Below are 15,548 nucleotides of genomic sequence, written 5' to 3' on the forward strand. Positions count from 1 at the left end.
GACTTAATTTACATGAAATGAGAGAAATATATGTTGTGTTAAAACTCTAAAACTCCTCTCTGTCCCTCTGTCTTTCTCTCTCTATCTAGCTGTCTCTCTCTCTCTCTCTCTCTCTCTCTCTCCCTCTACCACAGCTCCACTGTGATAAATCCACCCCGGGGAGGAGTCAGGGAGGGGGGAGAGGGGGAGGATTCAGGGAGGGGAGGGTTTCTGATTCTTAATCCCTCAAGTGAAATGACTGCAGCACCAGTGTGTTTGTGTGTGTGTGTGTCGTAAACCCTGACTTTATCAGGACCAGCGGTCCTCATGGATACCAAAACCTGATCCTAATGAGGCAGAACCTCTAAGAATTTAACTGTGGTTATAGTTAAGTTTTAAATGAATGGACGTCAATGTGTGTGTGTGTGTGTGTTCTCCTTAACATCTTGAAGGTACAGTGCCTTGTGAAAGTATCCGGCCCCCTTGAACTTTTCAACCTTTTGCCACATTTGAGGCTTCAAACATAAAGATATAAAATTGAATTTTTTTGTCAAGAATCAACAACAAGTGGGACACAATCGTGAAGTGGAACCAAATATATTGGATAATTTAAACTTTTTTAACAAATAAAAAACTGAAAAGTGGGGCGTGCAATATTATTCGGCCCCCTTGCGTTAATACTTTGTAGCGCCACCTTTTGCTGCAATTACAGCTGCAAGTCGCAGCAGCAACATTAGCAGCAGTAGGAGCAGCAACATAAACAGCAGCAGCAACATTAGCAGCAGTAGGCGCAACAACATTAGCAGCAGTAGCAGCAGCAACATAAACAGTGGCAGCAGCAGCAGCAACATTAGCATTAAATAGTAGTAGCAGCAGCAGCATTAGCAGCACACTAGCAGCACACACACACACAACCCTAATAACCGGTTGTGTGTGTGTGTGTGTGTGTGTGTGTTCTTGTATTGGAGCATGAGAACTAGAACAAAACCTGGTCCTAATGTGGCAGAACTGGTTCAGTTCAGATTTGAATTGTGGGTGGGGGTTTCTCAGAAATGACCAAAAAGGCCTCTCTAGGACCAGGTTTTGGCCTTCGGTCTTCTGAGTGAGGACACTCAGGGACATAATGCATTCCTGAGATCCTTACACTTAACCTTAAACTAAACCTTAAGTGTGGCAGAACAGAAGGACTTAAAATGTCCTCACTTTCACAAAATGTCCTCACTTCTCAGGTTATTTTATACACACTCACACACATGCATGTTTTGATGGATGTTATCTGCCCTCTAGTGGTCACTCACAGCCACTGCAGGAGAGAACCATTTAAAAACATTTTCATCTTTCCTTCTTCATAAATAACAATGCCAACGTGTTTGTATTTCATCTATTTTATTTTATATAGTTTTTTTTCCATATAAATATTTGCCCAACCGTTGTTGTTTAAGTGACAGGAAGGTGGAAATTATTTTAAATTGAAGTTGTGACATCTATATTTATGTAGATATATATATATATCTATCAACATATATAGATAGATATATATGTAGGTATGTAGATAGATATATATAATACATTTTCTTTATTTTTTGTTGTTTTGTCCTTCCTCTCGTCCTCTGCACTATTCTTTTTCTCAGTATTACATTAAATAATCATATTTAAAGACCACCGAAACATTGTAAACATTGTGTGTGTGTGTGTGTGTGTGTGTGTGTGTGTGTGTGTCCACATGACAGAAATAAACACACACACACACAAAGATGTTTAAGACGAGGAAAGGTTTTATTTCACATTTTTTATAATCTCCTTTTATATTTCACCGGCTTCTTCTGAGGAATCAAGGAAGTGATGATGGTGATGATTATGACGAAGATGATATTGACGGTGGTGTTGATAATGCTGCTGCTGAGGATGATGATGAGGATGATGAGGAGGATTAACAGAAGGATGATGAGGAGGATGAGGATGATGATGATGATGGCGATGATGATGATGATGATGATGGCGATGATGATGATAATGATGAGGATGATGATAATGATGAGGATGACAATGATGGCGATGATGATGGAGGATGATGAGGAGGATGAGGATGATGATGATGGCGATGATGATGATGATGATGAGGATGATGATAATGATGAGGATGACAATGATGGCGATGATGATGATGGAGGATGATGAGGAGGATGAGGATGATGATGAGGATGATGATGATGATGATGATGATGATAATGATGAGGATGACGACAATGATGGCGATGATGATGATGATGACGATGAAAGGTTTGGACAGCTGCATCTTTTCTGATCACTGCTGAGTTAAAATGTTGTGAGTTTGTCTTTGAGAATGAAACCAACACAGGGGGTGGAGCTAAAAACAGGAGGCAGGTCTAGAATGAGGTGGGGGTGGGCCTAAATCAAGGGGGAGGGGAAAGTAACTGTTATTTGCTCACACAACCAGAGAGCAAAGCACACTAAACACAACACACACACAAATATGTGGCGTCACTGGAGGTCAGTGGAGGTCACTGGAGGTCAGTGGAGGTCAGTGGAGGTCAGTGGAGGTCACTGGAGGTCAGAGGAGGTCAGTGGAGGTCTGAAATATCCAGAATATTATAAAACTGGTCCTTAAAATGAGGGAAAAATAGAAGAAATGTTTGCCTAAAATTCTTCCATTGTGTTTTTCCTCATTTTAAGGCCCATTACCATCTTAAAGTGTCTAAACTAGTTTTTAATATTCTTACACCATTACACCAGATTCTGTGCAGCGCATAAAACTCCTGCCGCTAGGAGGCGCTGTGTTTGAAATGGAATGTTTGAACTTGGACGTCTTCATGGTGGGATTATTATGAATAATAGCACGTTTGGTTCAGACCTGACCTTCTATAGTGGAGTTAGAACAGTTTCAAAGTAAAAGCCCTTTAACAGCACTCACTGTCTTACTGTCAGTTTTATAAAGTGATTGTTTTTTTACACCCGAGTCAAATTCTCATGAGGATGTGATTTATCTCTGCTGATTTAACCTCTGACCTCCAGTGTGGGAGGGGGCAAGGTCACACAGGCACTTGAGAGAAGAGACATAAACACGACGACTTCCAATAAGGCACGACATAGCACTATAATCACTACACACACACACACACACACACACACACACACACTCTGACAACAGCATAAATACCACAGTAAAACAGAAGTAAACTCTCTTTTAATCAATCAATTAAATGAATCAATAAAAAACTATTTTGCAGTAAACATCAGAGTGTGACTCATCACTGACCAGAATTTATTTTTGACGCCAAGAAAATGTGTTTGTTCACCAAAAATTCAACAACTGCTTTTTGTTTGTTGTTTTTCCTACTAATTCTATAGATCGTATATAATCGTACAATATCATCAATAAATCAACTCGTTAGCGTCCAAAAAAGAGCAGCTTCACAGCACGACGTGAAGAATAAAGTTAGTTTGTTGTTCTTCTTTTTTTAAAAAATGTCGACCAATCCCATGAAAACCGACAAACTCCGCCTCTACGTCACTTCCTGGTCTTTTAAACATATTTAAATACATGTTTAAATAATTCTGTGGAAACAGTTTGAAGCAAATGTTGATCAACATCTGCGTTTGCTGACGTCAAAATGTTTTTGAGTTCCATTTGACACGAGAACGCAGTTAAACGTCGTCAGTTTGACACGAGAACGCAGTTAAACGTCGTCAGTTCGACACGAGAACGCAGTTAAACGTCGTCAGTTTGACACGAGAACGCAGTTAAACGCCGCCAGTTTGACACAGAACGTTAAACGCGCCAGTTCGACACGAACACAGTTAAACGCGAACGCAGTTAAACGCCGCCAGTTCGCCAGTCAGTTTGCCAGTAGAACGCAGTTAAACGCAGTTAAACGCCGCCAGTTCGAAAACGCCAGCTCGAGAACGCAGTTAAACGCCGCCAGTTCGAACGCAGTTAAACGCAGTTTTGACACGAGAACAGTTAAAGTTTGACACGAACGCGACGAGAACGCAGTTAACGTTTGACACGAGAACGCAGTTAAACGCCGCCAATTTGACACGAACGCAGTTAAACGCCGCCAATTTGACACGAACGCAGTTAAACGCCGCGCCCACGCACTTACGAACGCCGCCATTTGACACGAGAACGCAGTTAAACGCCGCCAGTTTGACACGAGAACGCAGTTAAACGCCGCCAGTTCGAGAACACAGTTAAACGTGCCAGTTCGACGCGAGAACGCAGTTAAACGCCGCCAGTTCGGACGACGCAGAACGCAGTTAAACGCCAGTTCGACGCAGAACGCAGTTAAACGCCAGTTCGACGCGAGAACGCAGTTAAACGCCGCCAGTTCCGCCGAGAACGCAGTTAAACGCCGCCAGTTCGACGCAGAACGCAGTTAAACGCCGCCAGTTCGACACGAACGCAGTTAAACGCCGCCAGTTTGAACGCAGTTAACGCGTTTTGACACGAACGCAGTTAAACGTCGCCAATTTGACACGAGAACGCAGTTAAACGTCGTCAATTTGACACGAGAACGCAGTTAAACGTCGTCAATTTGACACGAGAACGCAGTTAAACGTCGTCAATTTGACACGAGAACGCAGTTAAACGTCGTCAGTTTGTTGAATTAAAATGCTGAATTTTAAGAGTGTTGAAAATACAAATCAAACTCACTAAAAAGTCTTTTTAAGTCGTTTTAAAGGGAAAATGAGGGAAAACAAACGACTGAAACAAAGAACTGGATTTTTTTCTGGATTTCTTTGGCCAATTTGAGGTGAAAAAAAAGAAAAAGTATTTCCTGATGCCAGTAGGGGGCGCTTTGTTTGAAACTAAATTTCCCAACATGGACTTCTTCATGGTGGGATAATTATCAATAATAGCAAAGTTGTCGCCCCCTAGTGTCCACACAGAGTGACCTCGCCAAATGTGATATATGTATATACACGTTTATGTACATGAATATATATATGTACATATACATGTATATGTATATATATGTACATGTGTATATATATATATACATACACATGTACATAAACATGTATGTGTTTTTGTGTTGTACAGGAAGTGTGTATGAATAAAAACAGGGACATTTAGAAAGAATGTTTGACATCATATTGTTTTTATAATTTCACATGGATTTCTGTCTGGATTTGTTGACGTGATGATCTCACGTCAGCTGATTTCTACACAACAACAAACATTAAAATCATTTGTCACTCGGCAGAGCCAAGATCTGGGATTATTTTACACAAATGACACATTTATTAGGTGCAGAGACGTTACAAGAGACACAGATTATTTCACTGCTGAGTTTTATGGGATTAGTCGACAGTTAGAGTTCTAATTTTCTCCTCTTTTAATCTCTGATTTATCAACAGCTACAACTGCTAATGCAGAGGAAATCAGCACCTAAAATCAGCAGACACACACACACACACACACACACACACACACACACACAGCGAGTTAACAAACTCTCATGTGATCAAGAATGGAAATGTCATTGGCAAAAATGTGGAATATTAATGGTCTCATATGTTTAAATTCCTATGATTAGTTTGAATGGATTATTTTAATCTGAGTCAGATTGACGTCATCATGACCACGTGTGAGCTCCACAGTCTCTCGGACGTTTCCTCTTAAAAACCTGCCGCACTGCTCACAGCCGCCACCGCGTGGCAGTGTGGAGCACTCGTGGTGTTAGCGTTAGCGGCTTAGCTGCGCGGCAGCAGACCCTTCTTGTGCGCCAGCAGGGCGGCGCCGGTGACTCCGCACAGGAAGCTGGAGACGCCCACAAGCTTGAGGAAGCCGCCCACTGACGGCAGGTTCCTCTCCCAGAAGGTGGTGACAAACGGGAGCGCCGGCACCTCCTGGTGGAGGAGGGAGGGATTTATTATTCAGCGTCATCAGAGAAAGAAGACGGAGGAAGATTTTTCTGTTTCTGTTTCTCACCAAACTCTGAGGCTCTGACTGCCACACCTGACTCTGAGGGAGTTTACCCAGCACACACAAGACCTGCAGGAGGACACAGGAGAACATAGAGGAGAGGGTCAATCAGCAGACAGAGGAGGAGCTAAAAAGGAACTCTCTCTCTCTCTCTGTCTCTCTGTCTGTCTCTCTCTCTCACCTCTCTGGCCGCTCTCTCTCCAGCCTGAACAGCTCCTTCCATGTAACCGCTCCATTCTGTGGCTGTTTCTGTTCCTGCGAAATATAACTTGCCCACAGGCTCCCTCAGAACTCTGACACACACACACACACACACACACACACACACACACACACACACACACACACAGTAAAGCTGTAAGCAGCGGTGTGTGGGACCTTGCAGCCGCCGCCGCCCCTGCCAGCATGCCAGGTAAGACCTGGGCACTTCCTGTTTCAATCTACCTACTTCCTGTGTGCAGGTCATGGCTTGCAGATGTGTTCAGGGCGGGCCCTTGGTACCACATATCAAGTTTTGACCTAATCGGTCAATGTATGGTCGAGTTACAGGACACTTCCTGTGTCGTGGCGAGCCGAAGAAATGGCTGCTGTGGCCACGCCCTCTAGAATCTGCGAAGGTTTCCGCTAACTTTTGATCGTGGATGGGTCTAGAACAATTTGACGTGTTTTTCGTGTTGCGACTGTTAACATTTCCTGCTTTTTGTCTCCTGACCGCGGGAACGCAGGGGAGATCTATATTCTCCAGGGCCGGAGTTAGCGTTCCTAGCGGGGTTAACTCCCGAGACTTTTACTCCGCAGTTGTTATGTGGTGGAACACAAATGGCCGTTTGTTTGCTGAAGAGTGTCCAGTTTATTGGCCGATTGCACGTTAACATCAAACTCTCTCCCTTTCTGCTCCGGTCGCCGTCTCGACCACTCATTCACCCGCACACACGTAAAAAAATGTAAACAAAAACAACCCCCGTCTTCATGCGCCGCGCCTCGGCCGCGCGCACGCACTCACATTCACACACTGAGCTGCCTGGGCCACACACCTGTGTTAGACACATCCCACAACACGACGATGAACGCCCTCAGACAAGTTTGTTCAGTTACCAAACTTGTAAAACGCCAAGATGGACGCCGTTTTTTTTGTTTGTCTTGGGCCGAACAATAATCCCACCAAATTTCGTGAAATTCCGTGAAACTAAATTTCGGCCTGCTCCATAGACATGTGACCTGTGGGGGAGCTACTGAGCCATTGTGTATCAGTCTTTCGCAATTCCATAAATTTATAAAACATTTCGCCAGTTCTGACGTGCGTGCCAATTTTCGTCCGTTTTCACGCACATTTAGGGATCGTTGCGGCAAAAGAAAAATAATAATATTTTTTAGAATTTCAATAGGCACCACTGTGTGAGTGCTCGGTCCCTAATTATGGTCTGCGCGTGTGTTTGTGTGTACCTGCCAAACTGTGTGAGGACCCCTGGTGGATAGTAGGCGGTGTAGCAGCCTCCAGAATATTCCTCCTCGCTCCAGTTCTTCTCCTCGTAGTGAACCGGCTGAAACAAACAGGAAGTAAAAAACCTTCACTGTTATTTAATGTGAACGTAAAAACAATATTGATATTTGTAAAGAAATAAAAATAAAAACTAGGATCATGAAAGGAACGTCAGGGAGTGCAGCACTTTGTTCATTTACCAAAGCAGTTATAGGGCACTTCCTGTTTCGCATGACCTACTTCCTGTGTGCAGGTCATGGCCTGGTTTCACCTATGACGTTTCGAGCAGATCGGCGCATGTATGGCGGTGTTACAGGGCACTTACAGGTTTTGTGGTTGCCACGCCCCCTTTGATGTGTTTTTTCTGTTTTATGACAGATTTAAAGGTGCAGTGCAGAGTTTCACACTCACGTGCAGAGCGTCCTCTGATCCAAGAACTTTACAGTAAATCTCACAGATTTTCTTCAACCTGAAAACAAACATCAAGTTTAATGTCATTAAATGTGTCTCTGTGTCCCTGTGTCTCTGTGTCTCTGTGTCTCTGTGTCCCTGTGTCCCTGTGTCTCTGTGTCCCTGTGTCCCTGTGTCTCTGTGTCTCTGTGTCCCTGTGTCTCTGTGTCCCTGTGTCCCTGTGTCTCTGTGTCTCTGTGTCCCTGTGTCTCTGTGTCCCTGTGTCTCTCACCTCTCCTCTCTGCTCAGATCACACAGTTTCCTGCACTTCCTTGCGAGGATGAATCTGAGGCAGAAATAAAAAAGAAATTGTTATTGTTGTTATTATTATTATTATCATCATTGTTATTATTATTATTATTATCATCATTGTTATTATTATTGTTATTATCATCATTGTTATTATTATTATATCATCATTGTTATTATTATTATTATCATCATCATTGTTATTATTATTATTATCATCATCATTGTTATTATTATTATCATCATCATTGTTATTATTATTATTATCATCATTATTATCCGTCCATTAGTTTCTTTGTTTCAGGGGTCGACTGATGTGAAGGGGCCGTCTACAAATGACAACACGGACAAATGTCCACCGTCTTCACCGTGTCTCTAAAATGGCTGCACACATTATTATTATCTGTAGATTATTCTAACAATGTTAAAATATTAGTTTTTATCATCTCTATAAAATCACTTTAAACTTCACTGGAAAGAATTATTTAAAATTATTATAAAATTATTTTGGCAATTTCTATTATAGTATAGTATAATATAGTATTTTATATTATATGATATTACATTACAGTATAGTTTAGTATGGTACAGTATTTTATCTTATATTATATTATATTATTATTTACCCCATAATGGCAGGAACACTCCCATCAGGCTTTGTGTCATCCAGTGACAGACCAATGGGGGCGCCCTCGTCCTCGATCACCATGCTGCCACAGTAACCTACACACACACACACACACACACACACACATAAATCTTATTATTTATTAATATGTAATATGAATTATTTATTTTCAGCTAAGAAAAATAAAATTAAAGAAAGATTTTCTCAAAATCAGAGACTGAAAAACAAACGAGGCTGAAACTCAGTGAATAAAATAATAATAAAAAAAACAACTTTACAGCAACTTTAATCAATAATTTCATTTACATTTCCTTCATTTAAATGCTTGACTCTGTGTTTGAGTCTTTTATTTTGAAAGGAAGCAGAACATGAAAATAAAAGACCTTTTTTCCTCCAGAAGTTTTCTTTGTAGTAAACCATGCACTTGATGACGGAACCCATGGGCACGCGGTGGATCAGCTGGTTCCTCAGCGGCGGCAGCTCGGGGTTAAAGTGCATCTTCAGGTTCAGGCCAGGAGGGGTCGCCACAATCACGTACTTGGCCTGAGACACACACACACACACACACACACACACACATACACACACACACACACACACACAGTGAGACAAAGTGCAACATGAGCCAAACAACCAGCAGGTGGCAGTAGAGACCTGTGTGTGTGTGTGTGTCCAGGTCTATTTGTTCTTGTCAAGTAAATGTAAATGTTTAACCAGAGAGCATGCTGGGAAAAATACTGCAGGAGATAAAAGAGTGAGCAGAGCAAAAACAGATTTTTAACAGCGAAGTGAAATAGTTTCTATTTTTTTTGCCTTTAGAAGAAAAGAAATGATATTACAGCTCACAGAAAACAACCTTTCAATCATGTTGATTTAAAACTTTAAACCACTCCCACACACACACACACACACACACACACACACACACACTGCTGCCTCCATCACTTTGTTCAGATTAACTTCAGTGACACAAAGTGACCACACGAGGCAGCGAGTGGTTTACAGTGTGTGTCTCTCCTCTCCCTGAGTTCACGTCCTCACGTCCTCACGTCCCCGTCTGTGTCAGTTTACCTTGTAGGTCTGTCTGTCCACCGTCTCCACCACCACGGCGTCTCCAGTCTGGTCGATCCTGTAAACCGGAGACTGAAGCTTCACTCGCTCTCCGAGCTCCTTCGCCATGCACGCGCTGATCTGACCGGAGCCGCCCACGAACTTCCTCTCCTGCAGGCAGGGGCGGAGACAAAGGAGGAGGGGTTAGTCATGGAAGGGGAGGGGCTTATAGAAGAGTCACTAGTAATAATTATTGAGTTCTGTATGGAGACGAACAAATCATTAAAAAGAAATCATCTGTGGGACCAGACACTGACGCTGTGCGGGCCAATTTTGGCCCGCGAGCCACCAGTTGCTGACCCCTGTTGTAAATGAGTCCATGAACAATCGTCTTCTAATTCTCTGTGTTTTCCATGTATACGTCTTAGACAAGGAGGCGGAGCTACAGACTGGACATGAGCACAGAGTCAGAGCTCATGTAAACACAAACCCAGTCCTCGGTCGTCATGGCGACAAACGAGAGATCGTTACACACACACACACACACACACACACACACACACACACACACACACACACACACACACACAGGGTCAGCACCTGTCCTCCATTGCTGGTGGAGAAGATCCTCATGGTTCCTCCACACTGCTTCACGTACCAGAGGAACCACAGAGCCGACACCTCGTGAGGTTCTGACGTCACGTTCACGTTGACGAAGAGTTTGGCGAACTGGTGAACGGTGCTGAAGAGGAAGAGGAAGAGGAAGAGGAAGAAGAGGAAGAGGAGGAAGAAGAAGAAGAATGAAAGCAGCAGTTTTTTTTACAGTAGAAGTGCGTGGTGTAAACACGGCGTGGGACAGATCTGTGGCAGACATGATCTGACGTGATGGACAGGGGACACGTGGTCTCCGTGGTCTCACCGGGTCCAGCAGATCCTGTTGAAGAGCTCCTGCATGGTCATCTTGTCCCACTCCTCGGCGTGAGGAGCTCTCCACGGAGCCTCTCTGGGAATCTGACACACACATTCATCAGAGACGTGAGGACACGCGAGAGGACAGACATGAGGACAGGACAGCAGAGGACATTCCCTCTGTCGTTACCTCTTGTCCCATCTGGTCCATTGTCCTCAGCAGGTTGTTCATGTCCAGCACGATGAAAGGATTCCACATGGGAGGAAATGAACCTTTGAACGAGTACGACTTTCCCTGTGATGACAAACAACACACGGGCATCAACACTACACACACACACACACACACACACACACACACACACACACTGTGTATATCTGTATAAAGTGTGTGTGCACAACTTCTCTTGACTTTGTGTACACACACGTATTCAAGTTCATGAGGATCCACAATAAAGATGATTCATCTTTAAAAACAGCGTGGATGTGTCTTTGACCTTCAGTGACCTTCAGTGACCTTCAGTGACCTTCAGTGACTGTGATTTTGCTGAGTCAGGACACACAGTGATGAGACGCCGGGATTATTGCTGTGTTTCTGTGTCTCTTCATCACTGATTAACAAACTGACGGCGACAGAGATAAATGAGTCCACGCTGTAGTCAGACAGACAGACAGACAGACAGACAGACAGACAGACTGTCTCATGCTCACGTTGTTTTGCTTCTGCAGGAATTTTCACCTCATAAATCTATAAATGTGGAGTAAAACAACCCACAGACTTTAAACTTTGGTCTAAACCAGATCTAAGTCTTTATCTCACAGTCTGTAAAAACCAAAGTCTGAACAGAAGACGCTAACATGTGTGGTTCCAGGCAGCTAGGTGGCGCTGTGATACACTATCACACAACACAGAATCTTCCTTCCTCTCCGTGAAAAGCAAAACAGATTACAGCTCCTTCTGTGTTCACTGACATTATCTGTACATTAGAGCTGTCAGAGCCCACGGAAATAATCCCACATGTTTGTTTCTTTCCCTGTGCTGACACACGTATGTGACGTAAACGTCACGCGAGCAGAAGTGAGCACATCTGCTCACGCGGTGGCGGAGCGGATTCAAGTTTTACCCTCTGGAGGGTGCTTTCAGATGTTTGTGTTTTTAAGCCCCGTCTAAACGAAAGGCACTTTTGTCATTTTTACCCACAAGCGTCCTCGTGTGAACGGGGCCTTAATCCAGGAGTGTTAATCTTTGGTGTGAAGGAGGGAGACGAAGCTCGTCTGTTCCTCATTGTGATGCATGATCGTTATTGTTTATTCAGATTATTTTACATCCCAGGTCACGTGACCATCATCATCTCTGACAGTCTCATGAATAAACCCTGTGCTGCTGAGAGCTGCACACGCTGTTCGTTAGTCACTACTTTGCTGATAAGGGAAGCCAGCAGTGGCCCGATGGATTATAATCTGCCTCAGAAAAGCTGATTAGCCGCACGGCTTGGATGAAAGCTATCGCCCTAATCCCACAATGGCTCCACTCACTGCTCACACACTGCTGCAGTCTGTACCTGTGGTTCAGTTCACACAGAAACTTTAAAGAGACACTAGAGACATCTGTAAACCACACACACACACACGCACGCACACGCACATTTACACACACACATACACACACACACACGCCACACACACACGCATACACACACACGCACACACACACACACACACACAAGCACACACACGCATACACACACGCACACATACACACACACACACACATCAAGACACGCACACACCACACACACACACACACACACACACACGCACACACACACACACACACTGTTCTTCCATAATCTTTCATTCAAATCTCAGTCCTAAACCTTAACTAGTTCCTCAGAAATGAGCTTCTGCTTCATTAGGACCAGGTTTCGGTCTCCATGAGGACGACTGGTCCTGACAAGATCAGTGTTTATGACAAAGACACACATGCACACTCACACACACACACACAGACAAACAAACACTGTGGCTGACACTGATAGGAGTCAGCAGCTTTTAATGAGGTACGCTGCCATGGCAACCAGCCAGGAAGCAACAAGTGCTGTGTGTGTGTGTGTGTGTGTGTGTGTGTGTGTGTGTGTGCGCGTGTGTCTTTGAGTGGATCTTACAGAGATAGTAGCTAAGGAGACTCTCTCTCTCTCTCTGTCTTTTTTATGGACAAATAAACGACACAGAAGACACAGAACTGCTGTGTGAGCAGCATTACAGAGAGAGGGCGGAGCTACAGTGAAGGGGTGGGCGGGTCATGAGCGACCGAAGCTCTGCCTGCTGAGTTTTTAATTATCTAACGTCAGACATTTACAATTGTTTTGTCGACGCGGGAAAAAACGCGTTCCAGACGCAATCAGCCAATCAGCAGGCAGCTTTCTAAGCCCCACCCATGGTCAGCAGCACAGACAAAAAATGAGGATCATTACAAACCAAAGGCGTTTAGTGTCCTGTCCTGCCACAGGGGGGCGCTACATCAGCCTCACCACACAATCAGTGATTTACTTCAGATTAACATTTAATCCCAGCCTCAAAGTCGTGATGATTTGATCTGTTTGTTCGTAGAAAGTCTGGAACGTTTCTTCTGAGAAAGAAGGGAGTGTTTCACGTGTCAAAGTCCGTCTGTGAAGTTTTAACGACTGAAGTTCACAGATAAGAAGATAAGTGATCTGCGAGCGACACACACACACACACACACACACACACACACAGTCAAATCAAATCAGGTGGAGGACCACGTCTGTGATCTGGAACTAGAGGAGCAGGAGTTGGTCTGGGTCTCTTCCTTCAATGCTTTCAAGCACTCACAGAAAAAGACAAAGTGCATTAGAGACGTCCCTGAGGCTTTGACGTCTGAAGACACTGATGCACACGACAAAAGACGGCCGTGAACTTCTCAACGTCAGCGACACCACGTCTCAGGTGTTTGAGACGTGGTGTCGCTGACGTTTGTGTTCACACACGTACACACACACACGCACACGCACACGTCTCAGGTGTTTGAGACGTGGTGTCGCTGACGTTTGTGTTCACACACGTACACACACACACGCTAATACCCATTGACGCCTCAGGTGCTTGAGACGCGGTGTCGCTGACGCTTGTGTTCACACACGCACACACACACGCACACACACACACACACACACACAATACTCATTGACGCCTTCAGGAGACGGTGTCGCTGACGCTTGTGTTCACACACGCATACGACGCTAATAATGCCATTAATGCCATTAACGCCTCAGGTAAGCTTGAGACGGGTGTCGCTGACGCTTGTGTTCACACACGCATACACACACGCACACACACACACACACACACACACACACACGTTATCACGCATTTAATGCCTCTTTGTGTGCCGAGACGCGGTACGACGCTTGTGTTCACACACGTACACACGCACACGCACACGTCTCAGGTGTTTGAGACGGATCAGAGCCGCGATTGTCGAGGTTAACGTTTGTGTTCAACACTCACATTGACGTAATGCACCAGGTTCTCCTCCTCGTTGACTTTGTAGGTCTTTACGTTGTATTCTCTGGCCAATCGGAGGATGCGGTTCTGAGTTGGTCCGACATAAGCCCCGCCCAGATCGACCCACTTTGTCTCCTTATTCTAAAAAAAACAAGCAAACAAACAATGAAACGTATAAATCACAGGTGCTCTGTAAGGAGTACCACCAGGATCTGTCCTGGATCAGTTAGTTTTTGGGGTTTATTTATGGTGTTCACTTTCACCTCCATGCAGATGACACTTTACTCTACTCGCCACACTTCTGTTGGACTAAATGACTTCTATCTCCTCACAGTATGGGCGTCGTCATTGTCAGCAGATGAAGCTCCTGAAGACGATCCAGAGGTCACATTTATTTTCCTGACGTCTACATACTTGTCTTCGTTCTTGGAATAGAAGATCTGGACTGACTTTAAGTGCTGGACCCAGGAAAACCACCCTGGTGTGCGTCCACCATGCTGAAACCTTCTGCATGCAGAATGTTCTCCACTCTTTCACAGGACTTCGTGACACCATGTGGTGAACACCACCAGTGTTTCCTTGGGTGGTGGCTGTGGCAGGACCGTCAGATGACCCGTGGCAGGACCTCGGGTCATTCACCTGCCCACTGTTGCACAGCTGATAAAGCTGGAACAATCCTGTCAGCATGAAGGTCTTTGGGGGCTAAAACCCCGTTTTTTAATTTGATCAAATGTGGGATCATCTGGACTGAAATAATTCAATTAGTATCACAAACCTTTTTAATGCCTGACAAGTTTCATTGACCTGGTTTTACTTCTTCAAAAGCTAAGTTTGCGGAAACAATCGGCCCCAACCGTCTCTGGCACCGCCCCCTCGAGGGACCAGACCAGTTAGACCGTCACCGCCCACAGCCCCCACCGACCAAGGAAAGGTTCGACTGTAGCCGACCACTGACCTGTGTACAGGTGAGGTGCAGCAGGTTTACCTGAACAGTGAAGGTACGACCGCCGACGCGATCCCTGGCCTCCAGCACCACAGGACTCAGCCCGTGAGCTTTCAACAGCTTGGCTGCACATAAACCTGCAGATGCACAAACACACAAACACACAAATACACAAACACACGCAGACATGAAGAGTTTACACAGAAAAATCAAACGAGAGCGAGAAAACTGTCAAACTCTGACAGACGTTCATCTTTTAATCCTCACAACTCTTTCTCTGAAAAAGAGGATTAAAACAGGATTATCTATCTGGCATTTGCCTTTTCTTTCTTTTTTTTGAATGACTTGTTTTGAAATCGAGGAATCTATGGGAGGAGGGGGAGGG

The 15,548-nt window shown here is 44.5% G+C and overlaps 1 protein-coding gene across 1 annotated transcript in view; it reads right to left on the bottom strand.

Moving 5' to 3' along the window:
- Window positions 1-5,080: 5,080 nt before the first annotated feature.
- The window catches only part of mao (monoamine oxidase), an 18,399-nt gene continuing 7,931 nt past the window's right edge, over window positions 5,081-15,548 (bottom strand). Inside the window, exons 2-15 of the mRNA XM_044017881.1 lie at window positions 15,206-15,300; window positions 14,224-14,361; window positions 10,886-10,990; window positions 10,706-10,797; window positions 10,387-10,528; window positions 9,808-9,957; window positions 9,120-9,279; window positions 8,735-8,831; window positions 8,092-8,145; window positions 7,821-7,878; window positions 7,373-7,470; window positions 6,111-6,222; window positions 5,936-5,998; window positions 5,081-5,853 (exon numbers count right to left, since the gene is read on the bottom strand). Of these exons, the coding sequence (XP_043873816.1) occupies window positions 5,698-5,853; window positions 5,936-5,998; window positions 6,111-6,222; window positions 7,373-7,470; window positions 7,821-7,878; window positions 8,092-8,145; window positions 8,735-8,831; window positions 9,120-9,279; window positions 9,808-9,957; window positions 10,387-10,528; window positions 10,706-10,797; window positions 10,886-10,990; window positions 14,224-14,361; window positions 15,206-15,300 (1,520 nt within the window). The 3' untranslated portion in view covers window positions 5,081-5,697. The remainder of the gene's footprint in view (window positions 5,854-5,935; window positions 5,999-6,110; window positions 6,223-7,372; window positions 7,471-7,820; window positions 7,879-8,091; window positions 8,146-8,734; window positions 8,832-9,119; window positions 9,280-9,807; window positions 9,958-10,386; window positions 10,529-10,705; window positions 10,798-10,885; window positions 10,991-14,223; window positions 14,362-15,205; window positions 15,301-15,548) is intronic.

The sequence above is a fragment of the Solea senegalensis genome, unplaced genomic scaffold (assembly GCF_019176455.1).
Source record: "Solea senegalensis isolate Sse05_10M unplaced genomic scaffold, IFAPA_SoseM_1 scf7180000015974, whole genome shotgun sequence".
NCBI classification, from domain to species: domain Eukaryota; kingdom Metazoa; phylum Chordata; class Actinopteri; order Pleuronectiformes; family Soleidae; genus Solea; species Solea senegalensis.